General features: G+C 64.9%; 1 protein-coding gene across 11 annotated transcripts in view; it reads right to left on the bottom strand.

Annotated features, from left to right (window-relative positions):
* Positions 1 to 4451: 4451 nt before the first annotated feature.
* Positions 4452 to 25781, bottom strand: part of SIPA1L2 (signal induced proliferation associated 1 like 2) — a 151788-nt gene continuing 130458 nt past the window's right edge. For all 11 annotated transcript variants that reach the window (XM_036235569.1, XM_036235573.1, XM_036235575.1 and 8 more), the window contains 7 exons: positions 22677 to 22827; positions 20515 to 20731; positions 17526 to 17657; positions 8113 to 8166; positions 7511 to 7637; positions 6684 to 6765; positions 4452 to 5266 (listed from right to left, as the gene is read on the bottom strand). In XM_036235569.1, coding sequence (XP_036091462.1) covers positions 5120 to 5266; positions 6684 to 6765; positions 7511 to 7637; positions 8113 to 8166; positions 17526 to 17657; positions 20515 to 20731; positions 22677 to 22827 — 910 coding nt within the window. In that variant the 3' untranslated portion in view covers positions 4452 to 5119. The remainder of the gene's footprint in view (positions 5267 to 6683; positions 6766 to 7510; positions 7638 to 8112; positions 8167 to 17525; positions 17658 to 20514; positions 20732 to 22676; positions 22828 to 25781) is intronic.

Genomic DNA, 25781 nt, shown 5'->3' on the forward strand with positions numbered 1-25781 from the left:
CGGGCGCTCGCTCATCGTCTGCGCCAGGTCCCCGCCTGTGCAAGGCAGGGCGGGCGGGGGCGGCCCCCGGAGGGACGAACACACCGCGAAACCCGCGTGGCCGCGGCCCCGGGACACCCCGTGGTCAGCGGTCAGCGGGGCTCTCCGGGCGGCTCCGGGCTCAGGGCAGGCGGAGGGGCCGGGCTTACGCTGCAGCCCCCCAAGGCCCTCGCTCTGGTTCGCTTGGGATGGTTTTGTGGCGTGGAGGAAGGCAGGGAGGGGGCACTCGGGGTGTGCCGGGAAGCCAGCTCTCCCGGGAAAACAAAGTCCTGGCTGGTGGCGTGACGCGGACACCCCGCTGTGGCCCACGCCAGCTTCCCAGGACACAACGATCGACTCGGACGACTCCCAAACGTTTACCGGCTGGCTGGCGGAGGGGGCGGACCGGGGCCTCACGGGAGATTCAGGGTTCAAGGGCACGGGAGGACGGGGTCTGTCAGGACGATGGTGTGCGGCCGTGACAGCGTGGGGCACGTGTGTGTGTGACAGTGTGTGACAGCGTGGGCGTGCGACAGCCTGGGGTCCTGCGGAGGCCGTCGTCCTGAAACCCTTGACGACTTACGGCCTGAGTCGTGTTTAGGGTGGGGTCTGGCTAGCCTGGCTCAGGGGGAGGGGGCCGTGGGGGGTGCCCTCGGGGGCAGCCAGGGGGATGGGGGTGCAGGCGGAGGGCTGGCTCGGGCAGCCTAGCGGCCTGGTCAGGGGCGGCTCTCCGTGCGATCCCAGTGGCCGGGCACATCAGGGCACAGAGCCTAGGTGTGGCCTTGGCAGCGGGTGGCTGTGCGGGGGGAGATGGACTTCTGGGGACAGGTGAAGACCCCCCTGCGGTTGCCAGGTGCGCGCACCTGCACGGGCCCCGGTGCGTCCTGTCCTCCCGCCCATCACTGTGCCCCACTCCTCACACGGACAGGGGACGTGGGTGCAGACGGAAGGGCACCCACTTCGTGTGCGGCGTTCAGGGGCTCCTTGAGAGGCCGTCGCCGTCTGAGGCGTGGGGTCCGGGGGCCCGATGGTCCCTGTGCGTCTCCACCTACAGACTGAGGGGCGCTGGGCGCTGGCGGGAGCGAGAGGGTCAAGCCCGGACAGCCCCCGTCTGGCGACCCGCAGCCCGCGCTGGCCCCTGGAGCCGCAGGTGGCTTCACCCAGCCGCCCGGCACGCGGCCATAAGCTGCAGGGCCGGTGAAGGGTCCGCGCTCCCCAGACCCCTGCCTGGCCTCTGCCTGCTCGGTCTGGAGAACCCCCCAGAACCAAACGCGGTCAGCGGTGGCCTGGCCGGGGTGGGGCCCGCCTGCAGCGGGGGTGGGGGGCAGGTCCCGGGAAGGGCTCGGCTCGGGCCTCCGAGGTCCAGACGTCCTCGGCCGCTCACCAGAGGACGGCGTCTCACGGCTCCGCCTGGCAGAAGCAAGTCCAAGCAGCAGCCTGGAGGCTTCCCGCAGGGAGCCGGCTGGGGACAGCGCGGGCGTCGGTGGCCGCCTGGCCCCGCCTGGGCAGGGCGCCTTGCCAGCGGCCGTGCCCGGAGCGGCACGAACAGGAGACAGCCTGCGGGGACGGCCGTGGGCACCCCGCAGGCCCCAGGCCGCTGTGGCACAGGCCCCGCTCCTCGCAGAGGGCCGGCCCCCCGCTGGGGGGCGCCGCGGGTTCCTCGGTGCCCGGGTTCCGGCTCTGACGGGCCTCCCGCCGCGCTGCCCGGGGGCCTGAGTCTGGGTCTCCACCGACGTGCTGTGCATTCTAGGGGAGAGGGGGGCCCTGCCACCCAGTCTCCCTGTGCCCCTCAGGCCGAGCCTCGTCTTTCTGCAGGGCAGGGACCGCGGGCACTCGGGTGTCCCCAGCCCACCCCACCTGCCCTGGAGCAGGGACGTGGCTGCCGGCACCACACGCTTCGGTGGCCTCGGTGTTCCAAGCTCCACGAGGTGGCCACCTGCACCCACCACTGCAGGGTTCCTGCCTCTGATGCCGCCCAGCCGCAGAGGCGCACACGCAGGTGTGGGTCGGTTGCCTGAGGGCCCAGCCCCCACCTGCGCTGTGCACGGCGCCCGTGGGTGTGAACGCGGCGCCCATCAGTGTGAACGCAGTGCTCCTGGGTGTGAACGCGGCGCCCGTGGGTGTGAACGCGGCGCCCGTGGGTGTGAACGCGGTGCTCCTGGGTGTGAACGCGGCGCCCGTGGGTGTGAACGCGGTGCTCCTGGGTGTGAACGCGGCGCCCGTGGGTGTGAACGCGGTGCTCCTGGGTGTGAACGCGGCGCCCGTGGGTGTGGCGCTGTGAGGCGTCCTCGGTGCGGCTGCGGCCCCCACCTGAGCCCACACCGCGTCCAGTTTCATCCCGGCACCTGCAGCGCGAGGCGGGGCCGAGAGGCGGCCTGGCCACCGCTTCCCTCGTAAGTGGAACGGCTGGATCGCAGGGTCACCCCACGTTTAACTTTCGGGGGTGGGGGGTGCCGTGCAGTTTTCCACAGGGCTGCACAATCATACATCCCATTCGACGTCCACACACCTGGCCAGCGTGCGCGCACCCCGATTCTTTTCCCGTATGGTACGATTCCTCGCTGGACGGAGCGAGGCCACGTGCGGTGCCATCCCAGGGCGGAGGGCAGGCGAGAGGTTTCTCTGAGAGCCAAGGGCTGGTGCAGGTCTGGGAAGTCACGTTTCAAGCACGAATGTCGAAAACGGTCGTATACGTTGGCCAATACTTTGTAAATGGAACAACCTGCGCTTTGTCCACGGGAGGCCGAATCGAGACGTGGTTTATCCTTTTGCTAGTGCAGACAGCGGAGTGTTTCTTCAAACAAACAAACAAGCACAAGCCACGTCTGGTTTTACCCACGGGCCTCGAGGAGGTGGGGGTTTAGGTCAGAGTCCTTTATTTCTCTAAGCAGCGCCCCCCCCCACCCCCGGCTCGGTCACCCTCCAGAGGCTCCACCTCTGCCCAGTGGGGGGAGCAGCCGTCCAGGCCCCCCCCGGGGGACGTGACCGGCCGGGAGCACTCGCGCCCTGAGGGGCACGCGGCGTGGGCACTGCTCCCAGGTCCGGGGCCTGTTCCTGAACGGGGCCTTTCCCTGCCCCCCGGCCCAACCGCACTTCCCTGGTTCTGTCTACAGACGGTTTGGGGGTGGCCTCGCCTCCCGTCCCCCCACAGCCGAGCCAGCAGCCCGGCCCCCTGTGCTTCCCCCGGCGGGCGGGCTGGCCGTGTGCCGGGGCCCTCCCGGCTCTGCGGGGGCAGATCCGACTCGAGTCCCAGGCCCACGATGCCGAGTGCGCAGGGTCCGCAGACGCCTGTCCTCCCGGACGCCTCGGGCTGTGGCGTCGGACAGCCCCTGGGGGCGCAGGTCACACTGCTGCCTCCTTGGGCCTTGGAACAAGAGCCCAGCCCGAGGGCGGCCCGCAGGTCTGTGACGCTGGCTTCCTGCTCCGCCCCCGCCCGCCCCCACCGCCACACCCCACAGCCCGGCGCCCCCCAGCGAGGGCACCCCGCCCGTGCCCGGGTCCCCCAGCGCCTGCGTCAGGGCCGGTCCTTAGGGCGAGGAGCACAGCGCTGTGCCGTGGGATCCGACCAGGGGCTCAGAGCGGCGCCTGGCACGCAGGCCGGTTCCCGCGACGTCACCACCGTTGTCACCGCTTACGGGAGCCACCCGGGGACGCTTCAGGCCCGTCCCTCACGTCCCGGGACGGTCCGCTCCCCACGCGGACGGGCCGTGCGTCTCCCTTGGCTCCGAGTGCAGTCCGGGCGCAGTGTCAGCAAAGGGGGGAGCGGGGGACCCCGCCTGGCCGCACACGCCCCGCCCTGCGGAGAAGCCGTGTCCACTGGCGCGTCCTGGAGGCTCACCCAGGCCTTCCGGACACGGTGGCTTCGAGTCGGCCCGCAGAGCTGCCGCTGTCCCCGGCAGAGTGTCGGGTCACTGTCCGGGGCTGCTCACGGGAGGCCTCCGGGGGCGGCCTCCGGGGCGCACGAGGCCCCCCGCCGCACAGCCTCCGTCCTCGGAGGGGGAGCACTTGGCTCTCGCGTGGTCTGCCTCCCACGAAGGGCCGCGCTCTGCCTTCCTTCTGCCTTATGTTTGCCTCGACTTTACGGTTTACCTCTTCCTGGTGACTTCAAGTTCCTATCGTTTTACTGTGCATATTTTCTCGTAAACACTAAATTCTTTGTTGACTGTAGACGCTAATTAAAAAAACAGGGCAGCTGAGATACCCACTCACCTTGAAAGTCAGCCGCCTCGCAGGCGGCCCGCGACGGGGAAGGGCAGGGAGCAGCGTCCGCGCCCACCGGCGGTGCCGGCCGCTCTTCACTGGGTCAGTGTGGGTCTCTTCAGGGCGGCCGAGCAGGACTCAGTAAACACCCGAAACGGCCCGGAATAAAGTCACACACGCTCAGATTGCCGACATACCGTGTCGTAAAAATCTGCATTCGCTCGACAACACGGTTACTTGTGTGGACTCTTTTAACATTTATTAAAAAAGCAAAATGTATGTTGTCTCCAATAGAACAGTTAAAAACGGTAAAGCAATACAAACAACTCGCCACTAGCAGCATCCCGGGGCCCGGAACCCGCCCCGCTCTCCTCGCGGTGTGGGCCAGGTGCGGGCCGGGCCGGCACGCACAGGTAACAGCCCGGGGGTCAATGAGCTTAGATGAGGGGCGGAGGCTCCGCAGGGCGCCCGCCCGGCCCGGCCCCGGCTCCTCCCGCAGGGCGCGACTGCACAGCAGCGAGACTAGCGAGCCATTTACAAGGCATGTGTGTCTTTTCTCAGGGAAAGTCGGAGCCCTGGGCGTCCAGGCACCGTGCGCGCCCGCGAGTGAGCGAGTCCCTGGGGCCCCGTGTCCGCCCGGGCGTCCGGGCAGCGGCTCCGCAGCCCCCGGCGTGGCTTCCGGCCGCGCGCGACGCCCTCGCTTATTGCTATGGTGACGTGGCTGAGGGAGGAGACTGGAGGAAGCGCCTGTCACGCCGGCTGCCTGCTGCTCTGCGAGACCAGCGCCCGCCCGGGGCGCCGTGCGCGAGGGCCAGGCCACGCCGGCCACGGTCCCCCTCACGCGGCTCCCCGCCGCCCGGCGACCGGGGGCACCGAGCCCCCCGCGGCCCGGCCGGCCCGGCTAGGGCGCCTTGTCCACAGCGTGGAGCAGCCACTGCGTGAAGCGCCGCAGCTGCGCCGTGGCCGTCTGCGACTCCTGCTGCAGCCGCCGGTTGTCCCGCCGCAGGTGCCGCAGCTCCGCCTGCAGCGCCGCCTTGTCCCGCTTCTCCTGGGGGCAGAGACGGCGCGTCACGGCCACGGCCCCCGTCACCGACGAGCTCTCTGCGGGGCGCGCGGGGCGCGTCCGGGGAAACCCCCCCCCCCCCCATGCGTCCAGCTCTGCTCCCGGCAGAAACCGAGGCGGCCGGTCTAAGGGACCCTCTGTCTCAAGGGGCGGGGCCACGGGGGGGGGCTGGGAGCAGCCGCTCGGACCCGGCCCCTGCGAGGGGACTTCCTCCCGGCACTGGGCGCGTCCACGACGACCCCCGAGGGCGGCCGTGAGAAACCGTGGAGAGTCGCGCGGGAGGCTCTTCCTGGGACCTAACCGGGCAGCAGATGCCACACCCGCGGCCGGCCCTGTGGGAGCCGAGGTCGTGGCCTCGTTGGGGACTCTGCCCACCTGGCAGGTCTGAGGTCCACCCTATCTCCCGGGCCTCCCGGTGCCTCCAGCCTCCCGGCCCCAGGAGGCGGCTCCGGTCGGAGCGGACTTCCCGTGAGGACGGTCTCGGCCCACCCCGGCCTGACTTCCGCAGTCACCACCGGGGGTCGCGCTCCTGTGCCACCCCCATCGCGGATGCGCCTCCCCAACGCGCCTCGCACGGCCCCTCGTCTCGGATGCGACTCTGCTGCCCGCACCTCCAGGGCCCGCCACCCCCTGCACTGTGACCCACGGGACTCGTGCTCCGTCGCTGAAGGCTAAACTCTCGACCTCTTCTCTGCAAACTCCCTCGCCTCACGCTGGAAACGAACCCTGCCGTCCCCCAGCCTGGCCAGCACGGGCCTGGGGGCCGCGGGAGCCACCTGCCCCCACCCCCTTCCGGCTCCTCTGAGAAGCAGGACCTCAGCTGCAGGGCCTGCCTCCTGCTCACGCGATGACCAGCTGTGTCCCCCGTCACTAATGGCACGTTCCGGAGCGAGGCCCCCTCCCCCCCACGCCCGTCACGCTCGGGACCTTCCAGATCCAGGCAGAGGTCCTGCCGGAGTCGGTGTCGCCCTGCTGCGCCTTCCCGACCCCGGTGGCCACGTCCTGCGCCGGCGTCGGGCTAACTGCCATCTCCCTCGATGTGTCGAGCTCCCACTGCCTGAGCCCCCCACTTTTTAAAAAGTAATTTCCCCAGGGCCTGGGGATTCCTCCAGCAACCCAGTCATCGTCTGACTCACCGAGTCAGCCCGACTCTCACTGTTCATTGACACCCTGCAGTGAGACCAGCTCCCCTCACCCCACTAGAACTCGGGGTGGCCCCTGGGCCCCCACGAAACACGCCAGCGGGCGCCCCGCAGACAGAGCTCGACCCTGGGGCCCCGGCGCGTGTTCAGTGCGGGCGCCGGGCAGGGCACGCTGTCCCCGGGCCCCGGCCCCCCGCCCCCTGCGGCTCGTGGCTCCCAGGGGCGGGTCCCATGAAAGGAAGCGACGTCGGCCGCCTTACCTTCTGGAGGTCGGTCTGCAGCTGCCGGAGAATGACCTCCAGCTGGTTGACCTTGCCGGTCAGCGTGGACGGAGACCGCTCCCTGCAAAGCGGGCCCGAATCAGGGGGGCGCCGGGTGCCGGGCTCCCGGCGCTCACCGACAACGTCTGTTGCTAAAGGTTTCCCTCAAAAGCTGTGTCACACGCCTGCGGCCGGCAGGGACGTGGACGGCACAGGTCAGCACTAGGGAGCGGCGGATGGCCACGTGGGCGGGACACCCGGATCTCTGCCGACCTGGAGCGGAGCCTCGGAACCCCCAGGTGCGCGTGACGGGAAGAAGCTGAGATGACCCGAGTGCGGAGGAGACGAGACCCACGGGGCCTCCTGGGAACCCAGATGGACTCGGGTCCCCGGCTCGCTGTGCTGCCACTGCCGAGGGGGGTGTGCAGGTCGGGGGTGACGGCACACCCAGAGCTCGGGGGAGACACGGCGCTCCGGACGCCCTTCACGGGACACGCAGGCCGGGCAGGGCCCGGGGCCCCGGGAGGAAGTGCGTCCTCGGCCATGTCTGGGGCTGTCAGTCACCAGGCGGCGGAATGGACCTGGGCCACACGCCCCCCCCCCGTCAGCACCCCCCCCCCCCCGCAGGGCTCCCGCTGTGGTGGCAGGACCCCCCTCGGAGCACAGCTCTGGTGCCGGGCGCGGTCGCCCCGGCGGGGCCGGAGCCTCAGCCCCACCGCTCTGGCCCCGCCGCTTGCTGTGGTGCGGGGGGCCGAGGGCAGGCACAGGAGGCAGCGGTCTCCGGGCTGTCCGGGTCGGCGGAAGGCGGGGGCCGGGGGCTCACATACCCAGCTGCGTCCAGTGCGTCCACGAAGTCCTTGTCACTGCCGGGATCGCAGAAAGGCAGCTCCTGGGCGCCTTCCAGGCCCTGCCCGTGCTGCAGGGCGCTCAGGGCAAAGGACGCCGCGCTCTGGTCTGCGGAGGGGCACACGCGGGGGTTAGTGCCGGCCGCAGGGCCCGGGCTCTTTGTGGAAACCGGCGTAGTGATGAAACACAACCCCCCCCGCCCCCAAACCAGTGATCGCTGTTTTAAACAAAACAGAGGACAACGAACTCGGGCAAGCTGCCGACAGCCAGAAGGCAGGACTGGCTGTCCTCGGGGTGTGTGGCATCCACACGTCACAGCCACGGGGGCCACCAGCAGGTGCTGGGTCTGCGGGCGCCAACGTGCTCGCTTGCCCACGTGCCCGCACACGCCTCAGCTGCCGGGGGGGGGCAGGGGTGGCCGCGACAGGAGACGGCCTCTCCTCAAGCCGTCCCCGGACCCCAGAGCACCCTCGAGCCCCAACGGCCAGGACACGTGTCCCCTGGGCGTGCCCAACCCTTCCCGCCCATTAACCACGCAGACGGCGGACACATGGACACAGCCCACAGCAGCCCCAACGGTCACCTAGGCAGGAGGCGTGGTGGCAGAGCAGCTCGAGGTCCTCCTCTGAGTCCAGACCTGGAACGAGATTCAGAGTTTGCTGTGAACGGGGACAGTGCTGTGCCCACGGGGGCCGCCAGGGGGTCCCCTCGTCTGCGTGTGCATGTGTGCGTGCGCGTGCACATGTCGGCGTGTGTGCACGTCTGCATATGTGTACACATCTGTGTGTGTACATGTCGGCGTGTGCGCACACCTGCGTGTGCACGTCTGCATGTGTGCATGTCGGCGTGTGCATGTCTGCATGCGTGTGCGCGTCTGCATGCGTGTGCGCGTCTGCATGCATGTGCGCGCGCTCTGCTGAACGGAGCCGCCCAGCAGCGTGGGTGCAGCACACGTCAAGTGTGGACGCACGGCCGTCGTGTGCCACACGCGTGGCTGTCGCGTTTGCTTCCATGACGCCGTCGCGAACACAGACATGGGGTGGTGACGCGTCCGCCACACGATCTCTGCACGGACGGCCCGAGGGGGACGGGGTGACCGCCCTGCCTCCCCGCGCGTGGGGCCACTCCTGCCCTCGGCGCCGGCTCCCTCTCGGCCGGCGAGCGGCGGGCCAGGCGGGAGGGGACGTCACGGTCCTCTGCGCGGCACAGGGCTGGCCGGGCTGCACGCCGGCCCGGAAGTGCCGACGGCGTGGGAACATCCCGCTCCGGACAGCAGAGGCGAGCCGGGGCCTGTCTCCACTGCCACGCCCCCCCGCGCCCCCCGGATCCCCCCGGGCCGGGCTGCGCGCCCCACCCCGTGGGATGCCAGGCAGCCCTGGCGCCTCAGTGCGCGGGGCCTTTTACGCCGTCTGATTGACAGTGGGAAGCTGCACCGGTCCGTGTCCGGGCCCTGCTCGTAGTGTACCCCAAGTCTCCCCCTGCCGCTGGGCGTGTCTCCCGACCAGGCCCCCTGCCTGTCTGCTTCACGGCGGTCATGTGCTTCCGCTTAGAAGGGGCGCGGCCGGTGGAGCCGCTGGAGCGGGTGGGGAGCCGGCCCGGCGTGCCAGGTGCCGGGGCCTGGGAGCCGCGCTGGGCACGGGGCGACCCGCGGCCAGTCCTGTCACACCACACTGGGGACACGAGCGCCCCCCTCCACTGACGCCTCCTGCGCACGGCGGGCTCCTGCACGGTGACCAGCACTGCAGCCAGACGTCCCCGAGACTCAGCCGCGTCCTGAAGTAACTGGTGACCTGGTCACAGTCGGCAGCATGAGGCGGGCACTGTCACCTCCCGCACGTGACGGGCTGTGACTGGCAGAGGCCGGGGCACGAGCCGTGCGGCACCCTGGCTGCGGGCGGGGTGGGGAGGGCCCGGCGGACGCGACATGCAGGTACCTCTGCTTTGCGCCAGCCCCGAATGAGGCCACACGTCGCACACGCACACACGCCAGCAGCAGACGCATTTTTATTCCGCCGTGAATTTAACTACTGACAAAAGAAGAATGTCAAAAGAAGATAGAGTTTTTCTCGCTCTTTGAGAGCTCTACTGACTCATCCGCATTTCAAGCGACACGGCGATGATCTGGCCAGTTTCTATCTTGGTGACACAGCTGAGTCCGATGGTCCCGTCTAAGTATGTGGATGAAAGTGTCTTAAACTGCTCCTTCTATTTTTACCGTAAATCATGACACAGCCACACACTCGACATAAATAGAACTTGCTGGTGGCAGCATTTCCAACATTCCCCCGGGGCGGACCAGGTCCTACTGGTCAGGAGGCGAGAGGCCAAATACGGAGTCTCCAGCTCCGTAATCTCACGGGGTCTGGAAAGCTCGGGAGGCTGAAACGCAGAGCGTGACTTGCTTCGGCACGGACACCGGGCTGCTCTGCGGGACGGCCCGCCTCGGCGCGGGCGCCCGGCGCCGCCGCTCACTCCCGTGATGATCGGTGTTCATGACCAAGTCAGCACTGCCACGGGGCGCGTGGCGAGGACATGCCCCGCTCCTTCCCGCACGAGCCGGTCGGCTGAGGGGGGGGCACCCGGCGGGGTCCGCACGCGCGACAATCAGCTGCTTCAATTTTTTAAAGATCCTTATTGCAATGTCAGTTTCTCACTGGAGTGAATTCAGCACTAAAAAAGAGGGTGAACCGTCAACAGGCGATCCCGCAGCGACCTGGGCTGAGATGGCAGCAGTGGTGACCGTGACCTGGCCAAGCTGCCGGACGCGGGCGGGGCCCCGGGAGGCCAGCTCGAGCCTGCGGGACACGTGCTCAGAACGAGTCACGTCTGCCCGGGGCGCGGCAGGAGAGCATGTGCCATGGGACCCTGAACCCCCCCCCCCAAACGAGGCTGCTCTGACACTCAGCGAGAAGCCGGGGTGGGGGGGCCGCGTGACTTCCTTCAGGAAGTCGGGGTTCCGGTTCTGACGACGGTGCTGCTCCAGTCACGGAAAGCTGCCGTCGCTGACCACTAAGGAAAGGGTTCGCAGCTGCTCACACGGAAAACGCTTGGGCTCGGGCCTCCTGCGGCCCGCTGGCGGGCACGGTGCTCCAGGCCCGGAGCTCCAGGCCCGGTGCTCCAGGCCCGGTGCTCCAGGCCCGGCCCTGAGCGCCCCACAAGGGGCGCTCTGCAGCTGCCCTTCCTGTAACACGCGGCCGCCGTTCTGGACCCGGAACAACTTCCTTACTTCTGAGATGATTTAAGTCAGTTCATTAACTTTGCACTTTTCATCTGAGTGACTGTGATTTTCCTCTTCTGCTCTTAAAATTAATTCTGTTACCGTAAGAGTTACGAGGCATGTCACATCTCCCCTGCTCACACCACACCACACATGCGCACGAACACACACCACACACACTCATATCCCACGTACGTACCACACGCACACACCACACACACTGCACACGCACAACACACCACGCACACATCACACACGCCACACACCCCCATACCACACATACATACCACATGCATACACACGACACACTCTACACACACACCACATGCACACATACCACAGACACACCACACACTCATACGACACACACACCACACACTCTATACACACTGCACGCACACACTGCACGCGCACACGCACACTGCACACGCACGGCTCTGGCCCCGGCGGCCTGCAGGGCCGGCTCCGCCCGCGAGTCCCCGCCGTGACGCCGCAGGCGTGTGGCACTGCTCGGAGGTGGGGGGCCCCAGAACACGAACGGAACACGGACGCAAACGCGCGTGCCCGATGCACGAGCGTGCGCCGCTCGCCTGCCACACGGGCACTCGCACGCACGTCCACGCGCCCCGACGGGGAGGAGCGGCGCAGAGGGGCGCGTGGGCGCCGGCGCCCCGTCCCCCGTCGCTGGGCGGCAGATGTGCCCTTTAAGGCCGTTCTCACCCCCGACGACGGCGTCCGGCGTGCCGCTCGCCGTGGACGCGTCCAGGGAGCGCGTCCTCCCCCGGGCGGGGCGAGCCCTGGCGCCCCTGTGGCTGGCTGAGCTCCTGTCGCACACCTCGCCTCGCACCGTGCTCGGGACGTCGGGGGCGAGGGGCCCCCGCGGCTGCCGTGGTGACAGGGTCGCCCTGGGCAGGCCATCGGTCCGGGCTCTGACGTGCGTGGGTCACGTCTCGCCCCCACCACACGAAGAACTGCACACGTGAGGCGCGCCTGGACCGCGGCTGAGCCCGTCACGGGCTCCGGCCCGGCGCGGGGGGCAGACCCCTCCACGCGCCTTCTCCCTCGGGCCTCGGAGTCGTTCTCGACATTAGTTTTTTGGGTGGAGTCTGGGCAACTATCGGTTTGCTTATCGACCAGTAATGATGCCTGTGTTTCTAGTGGAAGCTTTCCCCCTCTTTTGCATAATTTCCAGGAAGCAAGTTTCCAGGAATGAGCTGTCCGGTTGGAGGGTGGGCACACGTTTGGCTCTAGCTACGTGTTGTCATATTGCCTGAACACGAAGATGAATCATTTTATCATCTTTATGACGATACCAGCTGCGAGTATTCTTCATCGCTTTCCAGAGCTGTTGAATCATTCTTTACATCTAAAAGGTGTGAGCTGGGAGCTCATCACCATGAGAATGCACCCGTTTTACAAGCTGCCGTGGCTCTCCTCCGTGGACAGCGTGCCCACCGCCTTGCCCACCTGCTCCTGGGGGCTGGTGCTTTCTGTGGTTACAGTCCTTCGGTCACGTGAGACACCCGGCTTTGCCCATCGCATTTATTCCAAGTCCCCATGGTCCCCTACTCCCCTCCCCCCATTTTTTAATGTTCTTTCCGGTTCATAAAAGCTCTAAATATTTAAACACTTTCATTTGGTCACATAGCATTTTGTATGTTCTCGTGACTCCATGCCTCCCAAATGGTAATTTCCTTTCTTTTTCTAGAAACGACTTTTCTAATTCCTAAATCCAAATAGAGTAAATGAATTCCATTCCCATTGAACTCTTAAATATATTCAGACTTCGGTCTGGGCTCTTTATTTTTCTTTAAAAGGACTCATTTATATTGTTTGAATCATTATTATGCTGTTTTAATTATTATTGATTTATAATAGCCTTCTTTGTTGAACACTGTTCATCTATTTTCCAAATGGATGCAATTAAGTTCTTTTAGATCTCTGAATTGAACGCCACTGAATCCGCGCGTTAATTCAGGAAGGGCTGTCGTCTTTACACAGCTCTCTATCTGTTCCCATCCTCACGTGCATCAGGACTTCTCAGGTACTTAAGGGTTCTTTGGAGTTTTCTCACTGTGATTCTAACGACGGCTTAATTCCCAGAAAATCCACCGATGACCTTGCCGGCGGAGGCCAAGTGTCCTTCGCTTACTGCTGCCACAGCGGAAGGAAGTCAGAGACGGCGCCGGGCACTCGGCCTGGAACCCGGGCTGGCCGTGTGACTTGCTTGGCCAGCAGAATGTGGTGGATACAACATCCTGTGTTTTGAGAAACCGCTAACTTCTGCTTTCGCTCTCCCGTTCCTAAAGCCACACGTGAAGAAGTTCAACGACCCTGCTGGGGACCGGCATCCAGGGCTACGCAGACAGGAGTGCCCCGGTCCGCCCGAGTGCCAGCGGAGCGGCGTGCGAGGGGCCCCGGTGGCCGCGGCCAGAGGAAGAGCCACCGGCCGAGCCCAGCCAACTCTCAGACCCCGAGACTCGATAAACTGTTGCTGTTTTCAGCCCTCAATCTTGGGGTGGTTTGTTCTACAGAAATAAACAACTGAAAAATTAACACTGCTTTGAAAGGATGCTTATAAAGATGTGAAACACATTTTGAAACATCTGACTTTATTTTGTAATCTCTCTAATAATTTCCTTTTAATCTTCCATATTTTCTAGATATAGAAGCATATCCAAAAATACTTATTTACCTCCAAAACCTATTTATTTCTCTTTTCTTTGTATTGCTTGTTTAAGTGTCAAGGAATCCAGAACAAACATGAGGAATGTGGTCTCAGAGGATGCTGCTGTCTGGCTTCTGGATTTAAGGAACAGGCTTATGAACATTTTCCCATTAATTATCAGGTGACTGTTTGGAAGAAAGCAAATATTCTGTTAGGCTTCGAAGGTGTCTCTCAAATCTCGTTTTATTAGAAATAGGTCCTTGTTATATTAGCTATATGCTTTTTGTGAAATTAATATAACTTTTGTTTGTTTGTTTTACTTTTATTAAACCAGCTAAACTCTTGCCAATAACAATGAACAATCTGTTTAACTCACTACCGAGTTTCGCCTAAGCTTTCTCACACCAACGTGAAGGACCACGATTGTCTCATGATTTGTCCTTGCGTGTGTATTAGGAAAGGATCCAGTTACATCATAAGGGTGTTTCTAAATTGAGAAAAGTTTTATACGAGGGCATCATTACTCTTTGAAACCTTGCCAACAATTAACGGGAAGTCGGTTTCGGGAGACAGTGGGATCTGGGGGTCTTCCTGGAGAGCTGTTTCGCCGCCTCTGACCTGTGACTCACTCACGCTCCCGCCCCCAGGTGGCCTCTCCTGGCAGGAAGTGTCCGGACGTGGCCCTGCGCAGGTGCTCGACACGCCTTCCTCACGTTTTTATCCTCCTTATGTGACGGTCGACATTAACGTCTTTCCTCATTTCCAGTATCGTTCACGTGTACTTTCCATTTTTTGATCAAACACTGTTTTATCACTATTCAAAGGAAATTAATCATTGATTTTTTAATTTATAAACTGTACGTAAAATGTCATTCGCCAGTTTTTAAGAAATTATTGTTCTTCATTTTCTTTCTTCGTTTATAGCTTTTATAAAATCTTTTGAAGTGCAGTAAGTTTGTAAATTTTCTTTTTTTTTTTGATTTAAATAAATGTTTCTGAAACGACGCATTTTGTTCAAGGACGACTCCGGCCGCAGCCCAGAGACTTTGATAGGCCGGATCTTCTCCATCGTCTCTCACTAGGAAGACAGCTCGTTGTGCGCCTCCGCTGTTCCCCGCACAACCACTGGAGCGAGGTGCAAACTTCTGCGAGTGGCCAGAGCTTTTTGCCTGCGCCTTCTTCCCTTTCCCTCACCTAACCCTGTCCTCGCGGCCCTGTGCTCGGAACCGGGCCGGGGGCGCAGGGGGCTCGTGCACGGGGGCCACGGCTGGGCGGCCTGCCCCGGGGTGGACGGGGCCCTCACACTCACGCGCCCGGGGTCAAGCCCAGGTCTTAGATGCCCGGGGGGGGGGGGGCACATCCGATGGGACGCACTGCGCGCGGGGCGTCCGGGGGTCGCGGGGCGTCCGAGGGTCACTGCGCGCGGGGCGTCCGGGGGCCACGGGGCGCGGGGCGTCCGGGGGTCGCGGGGCGTCCGAGGGTCACTGTGCGCGGGGCGTCCGGGGGTCACGGGGCGCGGGGCGTCCGGGGGCCACGGGGCGCGGGGCGTCCGGGGGCCACGGGGCGCGGGGCGTCCGGGGGCCACGGGGCGCGGGGCGTCCGGGGGCCACGGGGCGCGGGGCGTCCGGGGGCCACGGGGCGCGGGGCGTCCGGGGGCCACGGGGCGCGGGGCGTCCGGGGGTCACGGGGCGCGGGGCGTCCGGGGGCCACTGCGCGCGGGGCGTCCGAGGGCCACGGGGCCCCAGCCCGCCAGGCCGAGGCCGCCGTGCTCTGGCGCCTGTTCTCGGATGTCCTGGACGCGGCGCTGGGGCAGCGGGGGCTGGGCTCGGCGAGGCTGGCGCCGCCCTCCCAGCTGTGACGCTCGGCCAGGCACGGGGGCGAGCCGGGCCGTCTCTTCCTCACGATGTTACATCCCGCGCGGAGGTGGCTTTGGGAGGAGAGCGGGTGCAGAAAGATCACGTCGCGGGTAGGGCGGCCGGGCCGTCCAGGCAGACGTTTCTCTTGCAAGTGCGACGGCGACTGATCACGCGCAGTCACCCGGCGCCCACCCCGCCGGCGTGGCGTCGACCCTGGTGCAGAGAGCCTGAGCGGCCGCGAGTTCCCCGCGGGATGCTCCCGCCCCACCGTCCCGAGGTGCCGTGCCGCCCTGGAGCGCATCACGGAAAGTTCCTGAGGATCTGAACACGACGTCGGCTCTTCCCGCAGCTCCTGTCAACGTGGTCTGGAGACTTCGGGGGGCCGGCTAGCTGGAGTCCTCTGCCCTGGCCCTCCTGTCCGGCCCCGCCCCCCCACGCGCCTGTGGCTCTGGCCAGCGACGTTCTGCCCACCACGTGGACTGCGGCCACAAACGCCCTCTGCTGGGCGGGGGGGTCTGGAGACGGCCTTCATTTCACGGACGGGGAGACTGAGGCTCAGTGCGGGCGGGCCGGTGCCTCGGGGACCGTGGGGACCATTCGGTGCTGGTGTCCGGCCACACATCAGGGCCTGGAGCCCGGCAGTGGGGCAGCGGCTACGACCCGAGTCTCAGGACTGAATTCGGCCACTGCCATGTGCTCCCCAGGCCCCCGCCCCCCGAAAAGACCCGCTTCGCAGCAGCGATTTTATTCTGAAGGGGGGGAGGGACCCGAGCAAAGACACAGACGAGGGGGGCAGAGAGACAAGCTGCTGAAGATCGTTTAAACCTGCAAAGTGAGCACAAGACGCGACAGGACCCCAGAGGTCAAACCCATGAGTCGGACGCACCAAGACTCGCTTGTTCCTCTAAACCGGCCCATCTCACTGGCCGCCCGGCCCTGTGCTTGACACAGACAAGACACACATACCGAGCAGGGTCTCCTCGTGACGACGGCGGGGGTCGGGGGGCAGGCCCCGTGCAGGCATTTATGCTGCTGGGGACTGACGGACGTTCGCACGTTCCGCTGCGGGCACAACAGGAGCGCCAAGAACGCGCCACACGCTGCTGCCCGCTGCCCGGGAGACTCTGGACAGAGGCGAGGCCACTGCTCGCGCCCCTGGGGGCCGGGCTGCTCCAGGCCAGTGCTGGGAGCGAGGAGCGGCGAGCCCGGGCCTGGGGCGTCTCCGTTTGGGAAGCGACCTGGGCAGGCTGGGCGCCCTGGGCCTTCCCCAGGGAGCAAGGGGGGGCCACAGGGAAGGGACACAGGAGCTGCCCGTTCTACAGGAGTGTCCCCGAGTGACCGAGCCTCCCTGTGCCGTCGCCGGAGCCAAATGTCCCGTGTCGCGACTAAGCACACAGGGGCGACCCCTTCTCCTCACCTGGGCCCCCCAGCAGGGGTGTGTGTGGGGGAGGGGCCATTCATGCAGCTTACCCCCCCCCGCCCCCTCCTGCAGTAGCCGGAAGTCCTAGTGCACCTGTGCCCTGAAGAGGACCCGGGTTCGTTCCCCAGAGGCTGCATGTCACAGGCGATGGGGGCCGAGCGATCAGAGACCGAGGAGGCAAGGACGGGGGGCGGGGGGAGCTGCTCCGGGGGTGCGGGCGCCTCCCCACGGGGACGCGCGGGAGGCCTGCGGACGGGGCCTGGTGAGTGACCCTCCCCCTGAGTGAGGCCTGCCGTCACCCAGGAGCGGCTGCGATCTCTGCGGGTGGCAGCCGCCACCCGGGTCCCTGGCTGCGCGCTCCCCACCGGTGAGGCGGAGCAGCCAGCCTTCGCCTGCGGGCTGTGACGAGGGGCAGCCCGGCCGTCCTAGGTCCCAGCAGCAGAAGCGGTGGATGGCGGCGTGGAGGGCGCTTAGGGACCAGCCGACCCAGCTGCCCTCACCGACCACCGCCAGGGGCCGCTGGGCCCAGACGGCGGGTCCCGGCCGGGCCGCGGGGTGTCTGAGGGGCCCCTCCCGCATCCCCGCACCACGCTGCGAGGAAGGGCGTGACCTGCGTCCTCAACGCTGCCCTCTGGTCTCCGGCACGAGAGCGGGGGAAGAGCAGCGTGTGCAGGCCGCCGGGGCTCGAGGGGGGTCCTGCACCCACGTCCCGGAAGCACATGGTCTCCCCAGGAGCCGTCCGTCCTTTGTCGCGGCTCGGGCCCTCCCGGCATCCGTCGGACAAGCTGGGAGTGGACAGTCCCCGAGGGCCCCCGCCCGGAGGCTGCGTCCTTACCTTCAAATGCCCGCGCGGCGTCCACCAGGTGAGACCAGTCCAGCCCTGTGCCCGCGTCTGGCAGGGGCATCAGGCCAGGGTCTGCGCACTTGGACTTGTCCGACAAGGACCCGTCGGAGAACCAGAACTCACCTAAATGGGACAGAACCAGCGTCAGTCAGGCCGCAGCACGGGGCACTGGCTGGTCCCTTGAAGGAACAGAGGGACCGTCATGTAGAAAGGCCTCCCACCCCGCTAAAGGAGACACGACCATGCACGGCGCCGGAGAAACAGAGTCTGCAAAACCACCCCGACCCACGGGCACACGAGGGCGGCCGGCAACGACCCCGGTGAGAGGAGGTGGGCGCGGCGCCCGGAGCCTCAGCTCAGGGGCTTCTCCCCGCAGGCCTCGCCCGAGGACGGCCGCCGAGCGGGGCTGGGCGCAGGGCCAGTCCTGATGCTTCGGGGGCGAGCTCCCCCTTTGAAAGAGAGTCCCGAGCCCTCTCCCGCCTGGGTTCGGCGCAGTTTTACAAAGCGCGTGAAGAACACGCGTCTGAGCGAGCGCCACAAACTGGAGCTGCCTGGAACGGCCGTCTGTTGCGAAGGTGCGGGAAGACCCCCTTCGCCTCGAGGGGACAGCGGGGGGACCGGCGGCCGGACTGCTTCGAGGGCTGAGCGAGCCGGCTCGGCTACCGGCCCCCCCGTCCTGCACGAGCGCGCCACGGGCCTCCTGTCTCTCAGTCTCCTCGCACGACCTGCTGTGTCTCCGTCGTCACCACCAGTTGTTACGAGCTCGTTATGCATCTGGGGACACGTTTTCAAACGGCGGCCACGGCCTTCCCCCAACAAACCCTGCCCGGGCCGGCCCGGAACCTGGGTGCAGCTGCGCGTGAGCCTGTCTGACTAATTAGACCAATCAAAGTAACGACCACCTGGCCGTCCGAGCCTGCGATTACGTGAAGGGACGCCATTAACTCAATGCACCTGTAACTTCTGTGCCCGCTGCGGGCGGGGGCTGCGAGGCGCTGGCGTCTGGACTCAGGTCTGCAACCCGGCCTGCCGCGCTCGGCCCCCCGCCACGTGCCGCGCTCGGCTGACCTCGAGGTCACAGCCAGGCCGGCCAGAGGCCCCTGTTTCCGCCCCTGCCGTGTGCACGGGGCGGGGGTCACAGTGGGGGGGGGTCACAGCGCACCACACGCGCCCCGTGGCACTGTGCCGACGCCACCCCGACGCGCCCCACGCGCTGTCCCGTCCGTCCCCGGTGACGTGGCCACTGCGCCTGCGCGTCCCGCGCGTGCCGTGCTCTGTCCGCGCCGAGCGTGGGAGCGGCGGGGCCCACAGCGTCCCTCGGGTCCTGCCAGCCTGAGGCCCGGGGGGCCCTGCAGAGCAGAGCCTGGGCCCCTCGCAGCTCCCCACGGGTCTTCAACCAGGAGTTCGAGGTCCAGCCCCCGGCAGAAAGCTAAGGACGCACAGGGACCTTCGGTCACGTGCAAACCACTTCCTTTGTGACTGTCCCAGGGGCTGCTCTGCTCGGAGCCCCCTGAGAAGGCTACGGGCTCTGGGACTCCAACTATGCGACATCCTGGAAAAGGCAAACTATGGAGACAGCGAAAAAACAAGTGGTGACTGAGCGCTGGAGGGGAGGGCGGGAGGAACGGGGGCGCACGGGGGAGGTTGAGGCCACGAAGTGCTCGGGGTGACGCCACGGCGGCGAGGGCACGTCACTGCACACGTGTCCGGACCCCTCACGTCCACCGCCAAGAGTGGACGTCGGTGCCGATGCTGGGTCGGGCAGGCCACCGAGCCCAGTGTCCCCTGACGTCCCCTCTGGTGCACGGGGTCCACGGCAACTCTGCGCTTTCTGCTGAGTTTTGCCAGGAACCTACACTGCTCTAAAAAAAGCGTGTTAAAAATAGAGGGAAGCTAAAAAAAGGGCCCTTCCCTGACGAGGAAGCTCACGAAGGGTGCGGTGTGAGCTACGGCGACGCCTGCACCGCACACTTCCCAGCGCGTTCTGAGTGTTTTAAATGAAAAAGTAACATTTGTAAGAAAAGAGTTTCATTGGTTTCACAAAAGCTTTTAAGAGGACATTGACGTGGCCTATTTACAAGGAAGGGACAACAGTTCTGCTTGGTGCCAGAGCGCGTCTGGGCGGCCTGTCGGGTTTTCGAGGAGTTTAAAGGCTCCTTCAGTTTAGACGAAGGGACCCTCCACAGTAGGCAGGCTATCACGTCACTTAAAGGACCTGACTAAGAATTTCGCGAGACAGGTTCGTCTCTGACTAAGCGTTGGAAACGTCACCAGAACCTGCACTGCGTTTTGCTCGGTGCGTCCACGTGCGTGACGGAGCTAAACTGGCTTTGCAGACGATGCTTTCTTTGATGTAAGTTAAAAAAAGCCCTGACGATGAACATACTTCTGACTAAATCTCATTCCTTCTGTACAATAGAAACCAACTATGAAGAAAGGAAACAGGGCTCGTGTTTAAAAAATCATTGTCAAACACTGACACGTTCATGAGGAAGTGACATGTGAAAATCAGAGATTTCAGGATTTTAGGGAATAACTTCTCGAAAGCACCTACACGCCCTGCGACTAGTGAAGTGGAGCGAACGTGACCCAGAGAACGCGGTGCCAGGCGGGAGGGCGCCCCGGGCCTGCGCCCACCGCCACCTCGCGCGCGGCCCGGGGGAGGAGACCGGAGGGCACCGACGGGCCCCGCCCTGCCCGCCGGCGCCTGGGCGCGGCGCTGCCCGCACCTCGGGTCTCACGCTTTCTTCTGTACGAGGTAAGAGCTGAGATCCGGCACAAAGGTCACTGTTTTCCTTGACAAAAATATATTTAACGTGGGTTTTCCAATTTTCTTCAAAATTGGCAGTATTGCTTACCTTGCAAAAGATGTCTACTCTGGGGGCTTTTACCATAAAAAGTCCTAGAAGGAGCAGTCCACCACGTAGTGTCTGCTTTGAAAGACAAGCCCCCGCCGCCCCCGCCCGGGCACCCCACTCACCGCGCAGGCCGCCCGGGCCGGGCGCGAGGGGCCGCGGGGGCAGGGAGCCGTGGTGCAGCGGCGTGGAGCTGAACAGCGTGTCGCCGGGCAGCACCTGGTCCAGCGCGGAGCTCCGGGAGCCGAAGGCCGAGGCGCCTCTGCGGTGGCTGCACACGCTCTCGTCGGACAGCGTGCGGCACAGCGCGCGCCGTGGGGACAGGTCCCCGTAGAAGGAGCACTGCGGGCACAGCGGGCGGGGGGGGGGCGTCAGGGGGCCGGGGCCGCTGGGCCCGGGCGCGCTGCAGGTCCCCGCGGGTGGCTGCGGGCTCGGGGCTGCGACCCCGGCCTGCAGGCGCCATGCACGGCGCAGGGCCTCGGCGCCCGCGGCGGCCGCGAAGGCCTTCTCCTGGGCCGTCCGAGACGTGTCGCCGTGAATGAGGCGTGCGCTCCGGAACGCTCTGGAACAGGGCGGGGCCCTCCACGTCCCTACCACAGTGGCTGCTCCCGCTTCAGGCACCGGTTCCGTGAACCACGCGCCCTGGGGCCTCGTGTCAATCTGACGTGACCGATTGACTGCACGGGAGTTTGATCTAATCTAAACGATGAAACTGTTTTGAACACTTGCTTTCTAGGCCCTACAAACAGGTCAAGAAAAATGGAATCAGTAAAGTACTGTCTAATCTGAAGAGCCACTCACAAAAGCCACGACTGGGAGTGGCCAGTCACAGCAATGCTCATGACCGCGTGTAACAGGACCACTGAGACGCTGTGTTCAGTCACAGGCAGGGGGAGGAAGATGCATCCACCGCAGCAAGTCGCCACGGCTCGAGCAGCGTTAGGTAACATTTGAATTTCCAACGGCTCTGGCACACGGAGCCACGTTCCTGCTACATAAATAGTGGAAGCCAGAATGTTTGCATCTAACGAATATAGAAACGGCTATTTAAATTTGTGACAAGACGGCTAAAAATATTCCTATTGTGTGTGTTCCTTCCACTCTGTCGAGTCTGTCCAACTGATGAATGAGAGCTGGGGTGCGTGCAGACTCCCACGTTAAACTTAAACCACGGAAAGGAGGCGATCTGTCTCGGAAGGAAAGAGCGTGCACGGCAAGGGGGGTCCCATCCTATTCGAGAGAAGCCCTCTGCTCGTGCGGACAGCAGCCCGCGCTCCGCACGCCACAGGGGACGTGCCGCGGCTTCGGGGGGCTCGCTCCACCCGCCTGCTCCAGGCCCCCCCTCGCGCCGCCAGCAGGCTGTTCGGAACGAGACCGCGGCCCAGCAGAGACATCTCCGCGGCGGCGTCTAACCGGGGTCACTGGAGAGCGCCCGCGGCCAGCTCCAGGACTGTCTGCGACAGGGACAGCAGCGGGCGGGGCCTGGGCTCGCCCTGCTCACAGCCCATGCGGTGAGGCCGGGTGTTCTTTTGGGGGGCGGGGAGGCCCCGGATCAGGAGAGAGGAAATCTGGGCCCCACCACACGTTTATGTGGACTTCATGTTTCACCATTTGGGGCCCCAGTTATTTGCAAAAAGAGATTTGGCTGAATTACTCTCCGTATTTGACACAGTGGTTTAGGAGGCTGTAATGATAATGACCCTAAAACTAACAGGAACAAGTGCCTGACGTGGGGACTCTGCGGGGCAAGGCGGGCCTCCGGCAGGAAACACGGCCTTCCCCCAAGACGGCCGCGCGTCCCAGCTCCGTCCTTCCGAGCCCCGCTCGCTCCCGGGACAGGGCGACGTCGAGCGAGGGCAGGTCGGAGCAGGGGCGCGGTCCTGCAGCCACGGCCGGTCGGGGAACCCTGACAGCTACGGGTCGGCCGCATCAGGCCCCGGCCCACACGAGGCCCACGCGCCTCCTCATCTCTGCTGCTCCGCGGCGCACCGATCACGTCTCCTGTTGACAGAGACGGACTCTGGGCCAAGAGGTCAGGTCACCTGCAGGACGCCCCGGAGCGGACCGCTGCTGGTGCCAGAACTCGAGGCCGCCCCGGCAAGCCGTGGCCCCGACCTTCTCGGGCTCGCCTTGCTTGCTGACAACAAACGCTAAAGACGCCGGCCGTGCACGGAGCTGCGGGCCGGGTCACGACGGAGGATGCAGATGGGAGGACCCGGGACCTCAGTCCCTTCGGACTTTGCTGTAGCGCCTCTAAAAACTTTGAAGCCCCCCAAAACCCACCAACCTTTCTCCTCCCCTCCTCCACCAAAGGGCTGTCGGGCAGCACCAGCTTCACGAAGTCTTCCTTGGACAGGACGCGGGTTCCTGCGACGGCGTCCCCCGGCCCCGGCTGGTGCTGGCTCGCTGCGGACAGGAGCTCCATGTCGCCGTACAGCCTGTCGGAATGAATGGGAGGAGGGTCAGCCTGTCCGTCCAGTGCCTGTCGTGTTAGGGGTGAACGTCCGCGGCCAGTTTCCACCCCCGCACGCACACACGCACGTCCCAGCCGTCAGGTCAGTTCGCATCTGCTCCAGGTGCCCCTGACTCTTTGTCGAATGAGCTCAACTGCGAAGCTACATTTCTGAATAATTCAGAAACAAATCAGATCCCCAACGCCCTGGGAGAGAAAAAAGCCAGCCAGCTTCCAAAAACGAGGCCGGTAACTCAGCAGAGATCACCCTCAGGCCTCTGAGGGAACCTTCCTCGGTGGCCCGACAGCCACCGCAGCCCGCATCGCACCCAGCACCGCAGAGAGAGAGGCCTCCACGGGAGCCCGGGGCGGAAGAGGAATCATCAGTTCAGGAGTGTGCCAAGCACGTTTTGTTATCAGCAATTTCGCAAAGCTGCTTGGATAAATACAGCAGCTGTCTCCCTTAATTATCAGGGTATAAAAATGTATTTATGGACAACAAAAGACCGTCTAGCTGAATTATTGTTTTCAGCTCTTTTCCACGGAGAAACGTGGAGAGTCATCTTCGAAAGGTTCGCTCTGGAAATGCCGTCTGAGCATCGGACAGTGGCGAAGGCACGGCGGGTCACGTGCTGTCGCTGTCGGCGGAGGACGTCTCTGCCGCCGTGCGACCTGCAACGGGCGGCCATGGGGGCCCCCGGCCAGGGCAGCAGGCGCCAGAGGGGGACCTGTGTGACGTCGTCGTGCGTCACCGAGATGGCTCTACGGCACAGGCGAGGCTATCCTGTCAGTGGGCCAGCTCACGGGGAAACGAGAATGAGAAACTCGCATGGACGTGCTCGAAGTTAACGACGGCTCCCCTGGAAGTGCCTGTGGCTCGGGCTTTGATTCTGAGGTGGGTCGGGGCTCAGTTCTGCAGCGCCAGCCACGAGGACGCCGTGGAAAACGCCGGCTGTGGAAAGCGGCTTTGGCAACAGCCGAAACACGGCCGACGATGTGGCTGGCGCGCGGGCTGGCGTGACGTGAAGGCGGGGCCGACGAGAGGCCCACGCGGCCCGGGGGGCGTCGCACGGGAGCCGGGGGGAGGCGCGCCGGGCGTCGGGCGCGCAGGCCCGTCTGCTTTGGGAGACACGTCAGGGAGGAAACTCCGGGTCCCACCAATAACCACTTGGCTAAAAATTCAATCCCTGTGCAGGGGACCCCGAATGATGCAGGGCTCAGCGCAAACCCACGGGTACCTCTGAGTCCCCCAAAACTTAGCTACTGGCAGGCGCCTGCCGACGGCGAGGCGGTGGGCTGACACCCAGCCGGCGTGTTGTTTGTGTCGTATGCTGCATTCTTACAACGAAGTGAGCTGGAGGAAAAAACGTGAAGAAACCACGGTAAAGTACGTTACAGCGCCGTGCGTGTTTATCGATACGATAAGTCTGTCGTCTACTTATAAAATGGAAACCTGGCGTGTAAGCGGCCTGCGCGGTTCACACCCGGATGGTTCAAGGGTCAGCTGCGGCCACCATTAACACGTGCCCTTCCGGTTTACGCGCTTGGATAAAAACTACTAGCCTTTTCTGCTAAATTGGTAATTTTACTCAAACTGTGAAATGACATGTTAATAAACATGCTCCAAGTCCACTTCGTGGCAGTCACGGGGAGCAGAGGGCAGGACAGCTGCTCCTGGGGGGCCCCGGTCTGGGGGTGCGTCGGGAGAGACGACCAGCGCGTGGGAGGGCGCGGTGCTGGGTCAGAGGTGGTGGCGGCCTCGGGAGCTGGGCCCGGGAGCTCGGGAGAGGCCGTTAGGCCGAGGGAGCCGCATGGACGGAGGCCCAGGGGCCCAAGGCGGACGCTCACCTGGGCGGGAGGCGCAGGGTGACCGCAAGTGCAGGGTCACGGTGGCGGGGAGGGGGCTGGCAGCAGGCGTGGGGCAAATCAGAAGGACCAGACGTGCTATGCTCAGCTGCCGCCCCAAGGACACTGAAGTTTAGAAAGACCACAGACAGGGACGCGAACGAGCCCTGGACACGAGGGAGGAAACCCCTCCGGCCCGACGTGGACCGCGGACGGAGGTGCCGGAGGGCGACAGGGACCCGGGTGGTGGAGCTGCGGCCGCGGGCATGGAGCACGGTGATGGCCACCGTGGAGGGGGGCCCGCGAGACCGAAGCGTCAGGCAGGACCCGAGGCGGAATCTAAGTTTCTGGCGTGGTGACCGAGAAAACCGCTTGCAGGGGACGCCGAGGGCGGGGGCCGCGCTGGGATGGCAGCGTCTCCCGTTGGCGCCCGGTGCCCGCTCACACTCAGGACACCGTCAGCGGCTCCCCAGCTCGGTCCTGCCTGGGGCCAGCGCTCCCGGGGGCGGGCCTGGGCCGCGACTGCCAGGCTTTCCCGGGGTCGCACAGCCCGGTGTCGACCACGACTGAGGGTCGCGTCTGGAGACCCGCTGAGGACGGAACCGACCCACCCGACATGGCGCAGCGCGGCACCCACGCACGGCACCCAGCAAGTGTGCGCACGGCCGTCGTCAGCTGCGGCGTTTCGAACGCACGGCTGGGTCGTCAGCTAAAGCCACAAGGCGGGCTCCACGACGTGCTTTAGGGAGAGTCAGGGGACCTGCTGGGGGACACCACTGACTTGTGTTTGGTGGGGCGCAGATTCTCGAACCCTCAGGGGTGCGAACACCTTGGCCAACCTTCTCGGCATGCCTGTCGGTGTCTGACAGAACTTCTCACGCGGCGGGTGCAGCCCGCGTGGCTGCCGCCGCCGCATACCCCGTACGTCGAACAGCGGTTCTTGTTTCAGACACGTTTCGCTCTGCTGGGAGAGGCCGGGGAGCCCGCACAGCGCAGGGACCTGGCCCGCAGCACTAACCTCGTGTGCGGGGGGAGTCACTGCGCCCCGGGGTGCTCGCCCCCTTCTCGCACATTCCTGACAGGCCTCCCCCGCAC

The sequence above is a fragment of the Rousettus aegyptiacus genome, unplaced genomic scaffold (genome assembly GCF_014176215.1).
Source record: "Rousettus aegyptiacus isolate mRouAeg1 unplaced genomic scaffold, mRouAeg1.p scaffold_m13_p_18, whole genome shotgun sequence".
Lineage (NCBI taxonomy): Eukaryota > Metazoa > Chordata > Mammalia > Chiroptera > Pteropodidae > Rousettus > Rousettus aegyptiacus.